Below are 18,391 nucleotides of genomic sequence, written 5' to 3' on the forward strand. Positions count from 1 at the left end.
AGTTTCTTTATTGCATAAATTGATGCTTGGTTTTAAGAACACACAATACACTTTAATTTTTAACTACAACTGAGTATTTGCTAGTAACCTACCAGGTGAGTTACTATTTATAAACTAAGCACACTACTAGAGTTTACTGTTTTCTACTAAGAAGCCTGTAACAACTGCCACTATTGTAAAACTCCTGCTGTGCAATATCATTAATTCTGGTAAAGATGTACAGTGCTGTCCTGAACTGATCGTCATTTTTATTATTGACATTCTTGCTTTCCTCTTCTTTTTTTTACTTGGTACAGAGAGGAACTTCTCATTCCCTTTTTAAAAATAATACCATTTTAAAATAATTTTAGATTTGCAGAAAAGTTTTGAAGCTACCACAGAGTTCTCATATGCCTCACACCCAGTTTCCCCTTAAATCTTATAGTAGCATGATATGACTGTCACAGTGAACTAATATTGATATATTATTGAGCAATTTTTATTGATATAATATTGATAGATTAAAGTCCATATTTTCTTCAGATTTTGTTAGTTTCTACCTAGTATCATTCTTCTTTTCCAGGATCCCATCCGGGATACCGTATTACATTTAGCTGTCATGTCTTTTCCAGGATCCCATCCAGGATACCATATTACATTTAGTTGTCATGTCTCCTTAGGCTACTCTTAGCTGTGACGGTTTCTCAGACTTCCCTTGTTTTTGATGACCTTGACAGTTTTGAGGAATACTGGTCAGGTATTTTGTATAACATTCCTCAATTGTAATTTGTCTGATGTTTTTCTCAAGGTTAGTCTGAGGTTATGGTTTTGAGGGAGGAGGACCACTGAGATAAAGTACCATTCTCATCAACATCCTATCAAGGGTGCATAATATCAGCATGATTTATTACTGTTGATATTGACCTTGATCATCTGCTTTAGGCAGTATTTGCCAACTTTCTCTCCTGTAAAGTTACTTTTTCCCCTTTTCCACACTGTACTTTTGAGAAGGAAGTCGCTAAGCACAGCCCACACTTAAATAGTACAGAGTTAGGGACTTTACTGGTGGTCCAGTGGGTAAGACTCCATGCTCCCAAGGCAGGGGGCCTGGGTTCGATCCCTGGTCAGGGAACTAGATCCCGCATGCATGCGGCAACTAAGAGTCCAATGCCACAACTAAGAAGTCTGCATGCCGCAATTAAGAGCTGGCATGCTGCAGTGAAGGTCTCGCGTGCCACAACTAAGATCCAGAGCAGGCTAAATAAATAAATAAATAAATAATTTTTTAAAAAAAAAGAGTAGGGAGTTATGTTCCACCTCCTTGAGGGTGAAAATCTACATAAATTATTTGGAATTCTTCAGCATGGGAAATTTGTCTATTCTCCCTCATTCATTTATTTATTCAATCCTTTACTTACAGTAGTATGAACTCATAGGTATTCGTTTTATACTTAGGGTTATAATCCAATACTACTTTATTATCTTGTTCAAATTGGTCCAACTTGGCCTTTGGAAGTACTTTCAGTCGGCTTCTCAGTCCCTCTGACACACTGCCCCACCTCCCACCCACCAATGTGTGTGTGTGTGTGTGTGTGTGTGTGTGTGTGTGTGTGTGTGTGTGTGTGTGTGTGTGTGTGTGTGTGTGTGTGTGTGTGTGTGTGTGTGTGTGTGTAGTACTTCTTAACTTCCTAGAGCTATGAGATGCTCCAGGCTCATCTTGCATATTCCCTGCCCCAGTTCTAGAAGTAACCATTTCTCCAAGGAGATCTGCTTCCTTTTTATTTTAATTTTTCATATATTTTTGGAGAACTGTATTAGAAACCAAGATCTGGGGCACTGGGTGTGCTTGTTTCTACTGGAGTATCTTTACTTCTAGGCCCTCTCCACTGACACACGAAGGAAAACTATGTCTGCATACTAACTTGTGTATATGCACGTACCCATAAATATTTATACATATGTAATTTCACCTGTATCTATATTAACCTAAATGTGAGTTCATACTGATGTCTCCAACTCTAATCCATTAAAACATGGACATTCCAGCGTCTTCCCTTGCTTAGCTGTAACCTCCCACTCCAACAGTGAGAAATCAAGTTCCAATCATCTGCCATTTATTTACAGGCATACCTCAGAGATATTGTGGGTTCGGGTCCAGACCATGACAATATAGCAAGTATGGCAATAAAGTGAGTCACATGAATTTTTTTGGTTTCCTGGTGCATATAAAAGTTATGTTTATACTATATTGTAGTCTATGAAGTGTGCAATATCATTATGTCTAAAAAAAACAACGTACACACCTTGATTAAAAAATATTTATTGGTAAAAAATGCTAACCATCATATGAGCCTTCAGCAAGTCTAATCTTTTTGCTGGCGGAGGGCCTTGTCTCAAGGCTGACAGCTGATGACTGAGCAGGGTGGTGGCTGCTACAGGCTGGGGTGGCTGTGGCAGTTTCTTAAAATAAGACACCAGTGAAGTCTGTCATATTGACTGACTCATCCTTTCATGAATGATTTCTCTGCAGCATGCAATACTGTTTGATAGTATTTTACCCAGAGTAGAACTTCTTTCATAACTGGAGTCAATCCTCTCAAACACTACCACTGCTTTATCAACTAAGTGTATGTAATATTCTAAATCCTTTCTTGCCATTTCAACAATCTTCACAGCATCTTCACCAGGAGTAGATTCCACATCAAGAAAGCACCTTCTTTGCTCATTCGTAAGAAGCAACTCCTCATCTGTTAAAGTTTTATCGTGAGATTGCAGCAATTCAGTCACATCCTCAGACTCCACTTCTAATTCTAGTTCTCTTGCTATTTCTACCACATTGTAGTTACTTCCTCCACTGTAGTCTTGAACCCCTTAAAGTCATCCATGAGGGTTGGAATGAACCTATTCCAAACTCCTATGTATGTTGATATTTGACCTCTTCCCATGAATCATGAATGTTCTAAATGGCATCTGAATCCTTCACAGAAGTTTTCAATTTACTGTGCCCAGCTCCATCAGAGGAATCACTATCTATGGCACCTATAGCCTTGTGAAATGTATTTCTTGGGACTTCCCTGGTTGCACAGCAGTTAAGACTCCGTGCTCCCAATGCAGGGGGCCTGGGTTCGATCCCTGATCAGGGAACTAGATCCCACATGCGTGCCACAATTAAGGAGCACACATGCCACAACTAAAGAAGCTGGCGAGCCGCAACTAAGGAGCCTGCCTGCTGCAACTAAGACCCGGCACAACCAAATAAATAAATAAAATATATATATATTTAAAAAGACACTGCTTTAAAAAGAAAAAAGAAACGTATTTCTTAAATAATAAGACTTGAAAGTCGAAATTACTCCTTGATCCATGGGCTGCAGAATGGATACTGCAGGCTTGAAAAACAATATAATCTCATTCATCTTCATCAGAGCTCTTGGGTGACCAGGTGCATTGCCAGTGAGCAGTGATATTTTGAAAGGAATCTTTTTTTTCTGAGCAGTAGGTCTCAACAATGGACTTAAAACAGTCAGTAAGCCATGTTTGTCAACAGATGTGCTGTCATTCAGACTTTGTTGTTCCACCTATAGATGAGATTTAGAATGACTCTTAAGGGCCCTAGGATTTTTGGAATGGTAAATGAGCATCGGCTTCAACTTAAAGTCACCAGCTGCATCAGCCTCTAACAGAAGAGTCAGCTTGTCCTTTGAAGCTATGAAGCTAGGCATTGACTTCTCTCTAGCTATGAAAATCCTGGATGGCATCTTCTTCCAATATGAGGCTATTTCACCTACATTGAGACTCTGTCATTTAGTGTAGCCACCTTCATTAATCATTTTAGCTAGATCCTCTGATTAATTTGTTGCAGCTTCTACATCAGCACTTGCTGCTTCGCCCTGCACTTTTGTGTTACAGAGATGGCTTCTTTTCTTAAACCTCATGAACAACCTCTGCTAGCTTCAAACTTTTCTTCTGCAGCTTCCTCACCTCTCTCAGCTTTCACAGAATTAAAAAGACTTAAGGCCTTGCTCTGGCTCAGGCTTTGGCTTAAGGGAATGTTGTGGCTGGTTTGATCTTATATCCAGACCACTGAAACTTTCTCCATATCAGCAATAAGGCAGTTTTGCTTTCTTATCATTCGTGTGTTCACTGCAGTAGCACTTTTTTTTTTTTTTTTGCGGTACGCGGACCTCTCACTGTTGTGGCCTCTCGCGTTGCGGAGCACAGGCTCCGGACGTGCAGCCCCAGCGGCCATGGCTCACGGGCCCAGCCGCTCCACGGCATGTGGGATCTTCCCGGACCGGGGCACGAACCCGTGTCCCCTGCATCGGCAGGCGGACTCTCAACCACTGGGCCACCAGGGAAGCCCTGCAGTAGCGCTTTTAATTTCCTTCAAGAACTTTTCCTTTGCATTCACAACCTGGCTAACTGTTTGGCACAAGAGGCTTATCTAGGCTTTCGACATGCCTTCCTCACTAAGCTTAATCATTTCTAGCTTTTGATTATAAATGAGAGACGTGCAGTTCATCCTTTCACTTGAACACTTAGAGTCCACCGTAGGATTATTAATCGGCCTAATTTCAATATTGTTGCGCCTCAGGGAATAGGGAGGCTCAAGGAAAGGAAGAGAGACAGGGGGATAGCTAGTCAGTGGAGCAGTCAGAACACACAAAACATTTACTGATTCAGATCACCATCTTATATGGGTGAATTCGTGGCACCCCAAAACAATTACAATAGTAACATCAAAGATCACTGATCACAGATCACCATAACAAATATTGTAATAGTGAAAAAGTCTGAAATATTGTGAGAATTACCAAAATGTGACACAGAGACACGGAGTAAGCAAATGCTGTTGGAAAAATGGCACCAATAGACTTGCTCAACGCAGGGTTGCCACAAACTTTCAATCTGTAAAAAACACAGTATCTACAAAGTGCAATAAAGCAAAGCACAATAAAATGAGGTATGCCTGTATGTAAGTGCTCAATTTCAGTATACATGTACAGTGGTTTCAGAACAGTTAACCCATTCGCCATGGCAGAAACTTTATCAACTACAGTACAACGCTTATGTGCAGTTCCTTTTGCCTTCAGTCTTAAGCAATTCCACTCATTTCCAAGTTAAGCACCTTTTTCCCATTCCCTTCAATGAAGTTGTTTCATACATTTGTAATATACAGTTAGATTCTCTTGATACATTCTGTATTCCATCCTGAGACCTCCAACCTCCTAAATGACTTTTTAATTTGCATACTTAAGATTCACTCTGTTACAAAGTCCTATGGGTCTTGACAAAAGCATAGTGTTATGTACCTAACTTTATAGTATCATACAGGATAATTTCACTGCTCTAAAAAATCCCCTATGCCTCACCTACTTAGCCCATTACGACTCCCAAACCCTGCCAACCACTGATTTGTTTACTGGCTCTATAGTCTTGCCTTTTCCAAAATGTCATGTAACTGGAAACATACAGTGTGTAGCCTTTTCAGACAGGCTTCTTTCAGTAAGCATACACATTTACGATTCACCTACATCTTTGCACAGCTTGATACAGCATTCCCTTTTATTGTTGAACAGTATTCTATAGTATGGATGTACCAGAGTTTGTTTATCCCTTCATCTATTGAAGGACTTCTTCACTATTTCCAGTTTTGAGCAATTATGAATAAAGCTGCTATAAACATTCATACACAGATTTCTGTGTAGACATAAGTTTTTATACCAGTTGGGTAAATACCTCAGAACATGATGGCTGTATCATATGGTAAAACTAAGTTTAGCTTTATAGGAAAATGTTTCATTCCTAAACGAAAAAATTTCAGGAGAAAGAACTTTTTGTATCTTTAATTGACAATACATGGAAAAAAACCTGAGTTAATGTCAGATTTACATCACTGTAACTGGTTCTTTAAAATTATTAGTTAATAGTATTAAAACTATATAAACACTTATCTCCATCTAGTGGCTACCAAAGAGTAGATATATAAAGTGAAATACCAATTTCAGAAACTTACGTTGACTGTTTACCACAGCACTGTTAGTTATAGCAAAATCAAAAACAATCTGAAAACAAAGTGAATCCAATAATAGCTGAGTAAAGTACTTCATTATGGGCTATTATGAGCTTTCCCTCCCTCCCCTCAAATAAAGAAACGGAAGGAAAAGAAACAAATTAGAGCAGTGGTTCTCAACTCTGGCTGCACATTAAGAATCAGCTGGGAACTTTCAAAAGGTTCCTATGCCTGAGCCCCAATCCCAGAGACTCTTCTTTAACTAGTCTATAGTGGATCCCAGGCACAGATATTATTTTAAGGGGGATACAATGATTCTAATGTGCAAAGTTGAGTACTACTGAATCAGAACTACTAGAAAACACCTGGAGGTATTACTGAGGTAGAGAGCAGCAAAAAGTGATCCCATCTGGTAAAGCAAACAATGATCAAAATCAAGGAAGAAAGAAAGGGGGAGAGGGGAGAAGGAGGGGAAACCTGATATGAACATATAATTGTAGTATGTTTGTATATGATTATATAAATACAGAGAAAAGCACAAGAATACACCAAGCAAGCTGTAAGCATGGGTCATGGAAGGAGAAAAAAATAATATGGATTAAAAATATTTATATTAATCCCATGTATATAACATTGCATACATATGCAAGCACGTGTGCATAATGCTATCTGGGATAAAAAGAGATCTACAGATACTAATTTGCAGGGATATTCATGATACATTGTTAAGTGTTTTAGAAAGGAAGCTGTACCCCAATGTTCATAGCAGCATTTATAACAGCCAAGATACAGAAGCAACCTAAGTGTCCACTGACAGATGAAATGGATAAAGAAGTATACATACTGACACACACACAGAATAATATTCAGCCATAAAAAAATGAAATGTTGACATATGCAACAATATGGATGGATCTAGAAGGTACTGTGTTAAAGTGAAGTAAGTCACAGAAAGACAAATAACTGTATGACCTCATAAGTGGAATGTAAAAAAACAAAACAAAATGAAACAGAATCATAGATACAAAGAACAAATGGGTAGTTGCCAGAGGGAAGGGGAGTGGGGAGTGGGAGGTAAAATAGCTGAAGGGGATTAAGAGGCAAAAACCTTCAGTTATAAAATAAATAAGGCAGTGGGATGTTATATATAGCATAAGGAATCTGGTCAATAATACTGCAGTAACTTTGTATGGGGGCAGATGGTTACTAGACTTAAAATGATCATTTCATAATTTATGCAAATATCAAATTACTATGTAGTACACCTGAAACTAACATAATATTGTACACTAATTATATTTCAATTTTTTTAAAAAAGGAAGCATGGGACTTCCCTGGCAGTCCAGTGGTTAAGGCTCCGTGCTTCCAATGCAGGGGGCACGGGTTCAATCTCTGGTCGGAGAACTAAGATCCCACATGCCGCACTGGGCAGGCCAAAAGAAAAAAAAAAAAAAAGGAAGCAAACTGTACAGTATTATATACAGTAAATTTTTATTTCAGGAAAAACAAATAGAAACAAAATGTATTCATGTGAAACAAGAAAGCCTGTTTATAATGGTTTATCCTGGAGGGGTGAGATTTAAACGGGAAGGTAGGAAGAGATGATAAGCTTTGCTTTCATACAGTTTTGTATGATATGTTAAGCATATTTTTTTTAATGTCTTGGGTTGGTATCAGTGGGTCTTATTTATGGAACAAATAACCAAAACATAACATACATTTATGGGCTGTATTTTTTTTTGAAATATACCACATCACAGATGACTGACTTGAATGACAGATGCAGCACCATCCCTCAAAAATGAACAAATTTACAATCAGAGCAACCAACATAAAAAGTATTCTATCCATGAGATCTGCTTTCTAATTTAAGTGAAAAGAAATTCAATTAGTTTCTATTTAGTTGAGAGAATAAGAATTTCACAAGTTAACACAGCAAAATTTACATAATTTATAAAATAATAACATGCAACAGCCATAAATACATAGGACTAATGCACTATATGCATTCCAATGTCACAAGTAGATAGGTCCTACCTAAAACAGAGCAAGTCTACAGCTGTGCCTGATTCCAAGCAAATGTAAGAATATAAAAGAGGCTAATTTATGATAGAATCAAACCCTAAAGCAGCAAAAAGATGTGTCAGGGAATAAGAAGCAGTTAAAGATATAAACAGCATCCTTTTCCATAATAAGAGAAATGCTCACTAAAATTAGACCAGATACCACTTCTTTTCACCTACCAGATTAGCAAAAATACAAAAGTTTGACAACATATTCTAATGACAAATACATAGGGAAACTGATACTATGACACATTGTTGATGGGAATGCAAAATGGTACAACCCCGTAAGGGTAATTTGGCAATATCTAGCAAAATTACACGTGTTTACCCTTTGACCCAGCAATCCCACATCTAGAAATCTATCTTACAGATACATTATCAAAATACAAAAAGATACATGCACAAAGATATTCATTGCAATACAACTTGTATAACAAAAGACTGGAAATTACCCAAATGTCCAATAATAGAAGACCATTTGAATAAACTATGGGGGGGGTGGTATTGTGGGGAATCTACTATACAGGTAGAAAAAAGAATAAAGAACATCTCTATACACTGCATGATGGGTTCTCCAGAATATAATGTTAAGTGAAAAAAGCAAGGTAGAAGAATTATACATAGTATGTTATCATTTACCTAAGAAGGGGACACTGGGATGTAACTATTTTTATGTCTATATATATATCCCCAACCCCCTTTCTTATGTAAATTATTAAAAAAAAAAGGATAAACCTCAAATTAAACTATACTATTAAATAGCAAAATAAACAGCTCCCTCCACAACTAACAACAATAAGAGGTCAACCAAATCCTGATCTATGCCAGCTCCTGCTTGGACTACCCCACTTTCCAAATGAAATCTTAAAGGATGGGTACTGTGGACAGCTACTATTTCTATCTACCTAGTATCTACTGTCCCATCTGCTAACAGCAGGACTCAATTTTTGCTTAGAGAATCATACCATCACCCCCACTTTTGATTCATATGACTGGAGTGGGGCTGACCTTATAACTAGGCTAGACTAATAGAGACACACCAAGGATTTTTGTTTCAGCTACTGGAAAAGAAGTATTCTTTTCATTCTGGTTTAAAAATAAATAAATAAAACTTTCCAAACACATTGAATATCCCTTCTATCTTGTACCTTGTACCTCAATCAATCAATCATCAGTCTATCAATTCTTATTTTGCAACTATCCTCATAACTGTCCCTTTCTATCTCCAGGCTACCAACTTGGGGGAGTAGGGGAGGGGAGGGACTTAACTCTGCTCAATTTGCTTCAAATATGAAGAAATAGTAAAGAGCTTGTTGATTAACAGCCCATACTCCACCATTTACTACTGTATAATCTCAGACAAATTTCTTAACCTAAATTTAGGCATCTTTATCTGGAATACTACCATCTATCTCATGGGTCTATCAGGACAAATAAGTCAATATACAGAATGTGTTTAGCATAGTTTTGGTTACACAGTTAACATACAAAAATATATATCATCATCATCCCCCAAAATTCATACTTTTAGACCCAGACCCAAAATACAGACAAGGTTTTGTATATACAATGTTCATAATAATTTAAAAAACTGTAAAACTAAAGTCCAATTATGATGGGATGATTAAGTAAATTATAGAATAAAAGTAATAATAGTAATAGCCAATGCTTATAAACACTTATTATGTGCCAAGCACTCTGTTTTAAGTGTTTTAAATGTACTAATACATTCAATCTTCACAACAACCCTATGAGGTAGGCAGTATAATAATCCCTTTTTAACTATGTGGAAACCAATGTAAAGAGAAGTTCAGTAAACTACTCCAGGCAATGGAGTGGCTGCAATATGAACTTGGCAGTAAGGCTCCAGAGTCCATGATGATAACCACTACCTGCTACCTCTCCAACGAAGTAAAGCCTTTAAAAATCATAGTTACCAGGAGTTTTAATAATAATATAGGGATATGTTTATGCTAAAATGTTGAGCAAGAAGACATGAAACCAAATTGTACTACGCAGTATCATCTGTAATGTATGTGTCTTTTGGATGGTGGGATTAGGGATAAAATTCATCCTTCTTTATGTTTTTCTGTACCATATAACTTCTACGATTAAATGTAGTATATTTAAGATAAGAAAATAATTTCCAAAATAAATTTGCTCTATATTAAGCATCTAAACTCTCACTTGAAACAATTATGCTGGATTTCAGTCATATCTATCTGATAAGCCTTAATGAATCAAGGTCTAACATCCTGACTTCTATACCTAGATGGCTAGTAAAAACAAATAATGGGGTATAGTAATCAGGAGACAAAGACAGAAGGAATTGCAGAGGGAGTCTTTTCATATAGAAAATTTGATAACTACAAAAAGGCATTATCAACATATAAGTAAGAGTACTAATCACAGAGTAGAAATCTGTTGCATTCAGAGAGAAAAGCGTTTGTCCTTAAATTTTTACCTAATGATGTAAAATATTTGATTAGAGGACTTGTAAAGTACTGTATGTTATAAATTCAAAATACTCTACATGTTATGTTACTAGACTAGAAATCTTGGGAGAACATCCCTCAAACACAAAGATAAAGGCAAAATAAGAAAGAAGCAACTACAGAATGCTTACATTTACAACACAGATGGGAAATAATGCAGAAGACAAAAGGTATCTGACAAATAAAGCAGAGGACTGGACTGAGATTAAATTGTGTCTGTATTATTGCTAAATAGTACCTCAGGTGTGGGCCCTGCTTTATGTGTTAATAATATTATAATACATAATATCAGATGTAAATGAGCAGAGTAATCAGAGGCAGTGAGACATAGGACTCTGTAATTTTTATCTTGAGCGATGTATGAAAATGGGATCTCAAACAGGTTCTAGGGGTCAAACAGATCTCTTTGGGAAGGGAGTGAGTTACAAATAAAAGGAATATGCAAATCTGAATGGTCCAGAATCCCACTGGCATGGCCATAACCAACATAAATAAACCAAACGCTCATGAATCTATTATTACCTCACCTGTCACCACTGCAGCATGCAAGAACCGGGACTAGGAGAGAGCGGAGCCCATTATCCTGATGGCTTCTGGGAACTGCCTCTGTTTGCTAGCAATCATGTCTGCCTGATCCCTCAATTGTTGTTCCTGTGCCCTGGCTACTACCAAAAAAGATCAAACCTTCCAAAAAGTAGTAAGATTTAGGGCAGTGAGTCAATAACTTTGCACACTACTGCCATTCAAATATATGATTGTGAACATAACTGGTTCCTAAGCATTGCTTATCAAATTTTATACTTAGCCTGGGTGAGCAACATCTCCCACTCTCATTAGCAACTATTCCAAACCTCAAGTGGCATTCTTTTCACTCAGCAGAACTCACGTTTTACTTAGCCCTGAAAACTGAAGCAACTGAGTGATCACCTCAACTTCCCACTTCCCCTGCCCCTAATGGAACTCACCTCTATCTCCATCCACTCTTTCCCTCTTCCCTCCAGTCTCCTCAGGGAATGCGGTGGCAATTCTCCTATTCAAGACAATACTACCTAACCTCATCTGGATACTTTGCTTAATCAATTCCTTAGAAAACTGTTTTTGTTCTATCTCACTTGGGAGTGGGCGGCAACAGATAAAAACGATTTCTAAAAGCAGTATTAACTAAGTTTTTTTTCTTAGTTCCTAAGGTTGCCAACAAACAAACAAACCGAACTGTACATCAAACTGGTTACACTACCTCCCCCAAAAAGACTGCTCTCAAGTGACTTCAGAACACAGAGCTTTTGACTATATACCCTTAGTAGAATTACCGAAGGACAAAACGATCTGTAAACAATTTAAAATTTTTTAAACTTAATTCAATGATTTCATTGTTTAACATAATATCCAGGTTGGTATTTGAAGCTATTTACTTTGAAAGAAAAAGTAATTTTCTTACATATGATGTATATTGTGCTTGAGTAGGAGAATATTCTCAATCCTAGGACACGTATGTTGAAGTATTTAGGAGTAAAGTGTCATGATGTCTATAACTTACTTCATTTAGTAGAGACAGACAGAAAGAGAGGGAAAGAACAAATAAAGAAAAATGTTAACTAGGGGAGGATTATAGTGGTACATGGGAATTTATACTACTATTCCTTTAGCTTTTCTGTATGTTTGAAATTTTTCATAAGAATAAACAGCATGTGTGAAATTAACTCATTTTGGTTAAAAAAAAAAGCATTTATATACATATATACTCAGAAAAAGATTTGTAAGGATACAGCCTAGGTTAGGAAATCTGATAGTATAATCTGATAGTAAAAATATAATATTATTTTCTTATTTTTGATTATATGTGTTTTCTAAGTTTCTATAATAAAAATTTAATGCTTTTGTAATAACAGAAATTTTAACTTTATATATTATAATAACAAATATAAGTAAGTATCTAATCAAGATTGCAGACTGAGCACAGGCTTTTGTCTCCATTCCTTCTAAAAAACCACTGAAATAAAAGTAGAGAAATACATAAAGAAATATTTCCCCAAGAATATAGAAAAAGGATGGAGTTGTGGAAGAGAGTTTTACCAACCAACAAATAAGAAATGTCAATAAAATTTCCAAAAGATTGGAGGAGATGGAGACATGCTGACAATGAAAGAAATTCATAAAAGCTGCAACCACTTATGTATTACGAGAAAGTTACAGAAAGGAAGAATTGATCTCTCCGTTAGAAGAATGTCAACTCTGGGCTCAGAATCAGTCAGTGAGGCAGAGGATAGGAGTCATAAGTATTAAGTGACTCTGAAAACAGAGTAATTAATCAAAAGTCTATATACAGAACTTCACTACTCAGCACCCCAATTCCCTCCCCAACTTTGACTGACAGAGCACTCAGATAATTTGACATTTACCTCACAGAGGAAAAAAGACTATCTTTCTCCAGAGGAACTGAACAAGTCACTTGGAGAGCACTGGGGTTTCTAACTGAGTGTTAACATCTGGGGGCCCAAACAGAGTAGTCTGCAGTCCTCCCACCAAAATCTAAGTCTGACAGTCGACACGCCTCATCCCTACTCACGCTAAAGAGAATTACTAGAATCAAACCTTAGACCTCAGCAGGGTAAACCCAAATTAACTACCCAGACCACCTTTCCAGGAGAGTCAAGGATTATCAGGCAAATGAGGAAAACTAACAACATGAAAGACCAACTTAACTTTCTAAGTAATTCAGAAGGATAAAGGATAATTGAGAAAGAGAGACATTCAGAAAGATTTGAGAAAAAATTCTACAAAGTAAGACCAAGATATTGAAGAGAAGAAACCTCTAAGCATGTAAAGCAAAAAGAATACATGATATAAAAAGACATAACTGATGAACCTAGTGGTAGGGCAGGAATGAAGATGCAGATGTTGAGAATGGACTTGAGAACACGGGGAGGGGGGAAGGGGAGGTTGGCACGTAGTGAGAAAGTAGCATTGACATACATATACTACCAAATGTAAAATAGATAGCTAGTGGGAGGCAGCCACATAGCACAGGGAGATCAGCTCAGGGCTTTGTGTCCACTTAGAAGGGTGGGATAGGGAGGGTGGGAGGGAGATGCAAGAGGGAGGGAATATGGGGATATATGTACGCATATAGCTGATTCACTTTGCTGTACAGCAGAAACTAACACAACATTGCAAAGCAATTATACTCCAATAAAGATGTATTAAAAAAAAGACATAAAAGCTTAAAAGATCAATCCAAGAGATCCAATATCCAAGTAGTGAGAGTCCCACCAAAAGAGAATAAAGAAAATATAAGGAGAAAAGTATTATAATAGTTTTCTATTGCTGTTTCACAAATTACCACAAAATTCAGTGGCTTAAAACAACATTTATTATCTCACACAGTTTCTGAGGGTCAGGAACCTGGGAGCAGCTTAGCTGATGGTTCTGGCTCAGCATCTCTCATGAGATCGCTATCAAACTAACAGCTGGGCAGTATTCATCTGAAAACTTGAATGGGGCTGGCAGTTTCACATCCAAGTTCACTCACATGACTGTTGGCCAGAGGCCTCAGTCCCTAACCACACAGGCCTTTCCATAGGGCTGCTCACCACATGGCAGTTGGCTTTCCCCAGAATGAGCAATCCAAGAGAAAGAAAAGCCGTCAAGAGAGAAGCCATAGTATCTTTCATAACCTAATCTCAGAAATGACATACCATCACTTCTGCCATATCCCAGTGATCATGTCTACCAATTCTGGCACAATGTCAGAGAAGACTACACAGGGCATAAATACTAAGAGGTATGGATCATTGAGGGTCATCTTGCAAGATGGCTATACCAGTTATCAAGAAAATCATAGGAAAAATTTTTCTCAGAGCTTCTGATACATGAATCTTCAGACCGAAAAGGTCCATTAAGTACTAAGGAGAATGAAAAAAGATCCACCTAGATACATATCATAAAACTTCAGATCTCTAAAGATCAAACAATTATAAAAGTGTCACAGGAAAGGGAAAAAAATGCTCACCCACAAATGAATAAGAATCAAACTACCACCATACTTCTTATCAAATTAATGGCAAAAGACAAGGGAGTATTGCTTTAACAGTTGTAACAGAAAAAGTGTATCAATGGGGAATTTTACGTTCATCCAAATTAATAATCAAGCATGAGAGCAAACCAGAGTTCCATCTGGAAATATAAAGAATCAGAAAGTTTAGCTTCCAGCACAAGCATTATTGGGAATACACTTGAGGCTGCACTCCAATAAACAAGACTCCCAGAAAGACATAAGATGCAGGAAATCCCAGATCAACATGATAAGAGGAAAATCCTAAGGTAATGGCTGCAGAGCATGCCTACAGAGAAAATGGACCAGACTGGAATAGAATTCCATGCAAAGGACAGTATGATTGAGTGGGCAGAATAATAGGGATATCATAAAGGCATATTAGTTCGAAAAAAAGGCAGTTGGAAACTTCAGGAGAAACAAAAGACAATGTAACAAAGTAATGGCCCAAACAGAAATGAATAAAGGATGGTATGGTTTTAGCAATTGCAAGACTGTGAGAAAAGAGGCTATATACTAAATACAATCTCCTTAAAGTGCGCTAGGAGTCAGGCCAGTGGACTCAAAAAAAAAAAAAAAAAGTAAATGAATACTAAGTTATTTTTTAGCCCTGTATTCAACAACATTCAAACAGTTATCTTAACTGTTTTTCAACGTATAGAATAAACCTTTGGATGGAAGACTTGACTGCAACTGCAAAACAAAATGTTGGCAACCTTAATTTAAAAGAAAAGAAGTAACTAATAAAATGCAGAAGGTAGAGATAAGGAAAAGAAAAATGAAAACTAAGGGTGGTTATTAGTTCATTTTATATGAAGAGATATGAAAAACTGGCTATAGATAGAACACTTAATAGAACACTTAATTGTAACACTTATTACAATTATCTTTAATCTGTAAAAACCAAAAAATATATATAATTATTAATTTTTGGAAGGAAGGAAAAGAAAACACAATGGAAAAAGTGAAAACAGTGTCAATGAACTAAATCCTCATATTTCTTATCAGAAAGTCAACTGAACCAAATGTAAAATAGATAGCTAGTGGGAAGCAGCCGCATAACACAGGGAGATCAGCTCGGTGCTTTGTGACCACCTAGAGGGGTGGGATAGGGAGGGTGGGAGGGAGGGAGACGCAAGAGGGAAGAGATATGGGAACATATGTATATGTATAACTGATTCACTTTGTTATAAAGCAGATACTAACACACCATTGTAAAGCAATTATACTCCAATAAAGATGTTAAAAAAAAAAAAGTCAACTGATAGCAAGTTAATCCAATAAGCAGAATTTAGTATACTTTACATCAAAGTTATGTCCTGAACATAACTCTACTGTTGATGGTTTAGAACACATTATGCTAAATCTGGACTGACCCTCCTCTTCACACCTCTTGTGAACATTAGCTATATATTGAACATTAGTTAATATATATATATAACTCTAGTTACATGTGCTTATGTGCATGAGACTGTATTTGCATGTCTGAATGCACATATGTGTATATATTTTAACTAAAGGCACAACTTCAGTGTATTTTCTTTCAGCATTTTTGTCTAAAAGTTAAAAGAGACAGAGAGAGAAATCAATGAAATGCAAGTAATAGTCAGGGAAGGGAGTATCCTGGTTAACTGAAGCCTGAGATTAATTGAGATTTAATCTATTTCTCCTACGTTTGTAAAAGATTACTCATAGCAATCTACCATCACACAGGAAAATGGCATCCTCTCTCATTGTACAAATGCTAATGCTAATCCTAATGGAAGTGAGAAGGGCATCTGATTTTAAGAAATAGTGAAGGGGTGGGCAGCAGGAAGAGACACTGAAAGTATCTGAAAACTATTTTAAGGATCTTAGAATAATTTCACAGGAAAAAATCAGAATAAGTAAATTCACATTGATGAACCTCACAAATTTAAAGGACAGTTTAACAGAAGAAAGCAGCAGGAGAATACTGTATTACTACCATCAGGAAGAACTTTCTAACAACTGTAGCTACTCAACAACAGAATGGACTGTCTATAATAAAGGTCTGATCTTCCATCACTCTATTGTTTAAATAAAGACCAGAAATCATGTCTGTAATGTTAAAAACTGGTGGGTGATTGGACTAGATAATCCCTAAGGTAATTGTAACTGTAAGTATGAGAGTTCTAAACTAATAAATTTTGACTTACCAACATCCATTGCCGTTTCCATGAAGCTTTTCTGTCGTGAAGCAAATTCTGCAAGCAACTTCTGCTGCCTCTCTCTGGCCTTTTGTCGTCTAGATTAAACAGAAATAAAGTGATAAGTACCAGACGTGCTTAAGACATACCTACTATCTTTCAGGAGTATATAATGTACGAAAGGCCCCCTGTACACAGTTAAGAACAACCAATTTTCTGTACTATGTATTAAATTTCAGGTAAAATTTTATTGTCCTTAAAAGGATTCTGCGGCTTTAAAATAGTTTGAAAATCACTGGGCTTAAATAGGTAAAAATAAAAGCCACGATTTACTTTAAAATGTGAAATAATAATTAAAGTAGATAGAAAATTTGGATGTCCAACAACACAATTTCCTAAATATATGTCAGTTCATAGCAAGAGCAACAAGAGTTTTAGCTAGGAATCCACAATTTAACCCCAGGTACAAATAACAGCAAACTCATTGCTAGAAGAAACTACTATGTTAAGCTATGAACAGAATCTAAAAGATAAGAATAGTCAGGTTTAGGGGACTTCCCTGGTGGTCCAGTGGTTAAGAATCTGCCTTCCAGTGCCGGGGACGCGGGTTCGATCCCTGGTTGGGCAACTAAGATCCCACATGCTGTGGGGCAACTGAGCCCGCGCGTTCTGGAACCCACATGCCACAACTAGAGAAGCCCTCACACCGCAACAAAAGATCCCATGTGCCGAAACTAAGACCCGATGCAGCAAAAATTAATTTATTAATTAATTATTTTTAAAAAGAATAGTCAGATTTACTGTTACCTTAAGAACAGGTCTCTTCCTAAAAGAGAAATAGCAAAAAGCCAGGAAGTTTTCCAGTTTCTACCAGGAAATATTCCAAGTTTGGTTTATTTTGTTTGAAGTAAAAGAATATGAAAGAGTCTCAAATACAAGATAAAGATAAAACTATATTCCAAATCTAAGCATAAATATTCCTTTGGATTAGTTCACTTTATTCTATTTATTAATTATGCCTTATCTACTTCCAAAGAGCATTTTAATTTGAGGCTAGTTGAAAAAGAAAAAAAATGACTATAACGTAAGTATAAGAAAATAAAAGTAAACTAATAAAGACAGGAGATAGGCTTCCCTACATTTAAAGATGCTAGAAATACTAATAAGCATAAAATTCTACCCCCAGCAAGGTAAGGTTCATATAGTAATTCAAAACAAGAGAGGAGGGAGAGGAAGAAGGAAAAGGTTAAAAGGTAAGTTATACATTAACTCATTGGGAGAGACAAACTTTTTACTTGAACTAAATTCAAAAAGGGATTTATCATAGCCCATGATACAAAGAACATTAAAAACATAATGGATGGGAAAAAAAAACCATAATGGATGGAGTATACTATAGCAGTTTCTTTTAGTGACCATTTATTATATCTATATACTACAAAAGAATTTTATTAAACTGAGACTCTATGTAGTAATTTCTATGGGAAACATAAAAGAATTCTGCTATTAATCTGAAATGATTAAAGGATATAGAATATAGAATTTAGAAGAATGGAATGTTGATGGTAATTTTTAGATTATTCACACATCCACTCCGACCCATTTAGTGGAGATAATCA

At 36.6% G+C, this 18,391-nt stretch overlaps 1 protein-coding gene across 3 annotated transcripts in view; it reads right to left on the minus strand.

Moving 5' to 3' along the window:
• UBR3 (ubiquitin protein ligase E3 component n-recognin 3) overlaps nucleotides 1-18,391 on the minus strand; it is a 230,900-nt gene that overhangs the window by 89,278 nt on the left and 123,231 nt on the right. For all 3 annotated transcript variants that reach the window (XM_060152671.1, XM_060152670.1, XM_060152669.1), the window contains one exon: nucleotides 16,782-16,870. In XM_060152671.1, coding sequence (XP_060008654.1) covers nucleotides 16,782-16,870 — 89 coding nt within the window. The remainder of the gene's footprint in view (nucleotides 1-16,781; nucleotides 16,871-18,391) is intronic.

This window comes from Lagenorhynchus albirostris, chromosome 6 (genome assembly GCF_949774975.1).
Source record: "Lagenorhynchus albirostris chromosome 6, mLagAlb1.1, whole genome shotgun sequence".
Lineage (NCBI taxonomy): Eukaryota > Metazoa > Chordata > Mammalia > Artiodactyla > Delphinidae > Lagenorhynchus > Lagenorhynchus albirostris.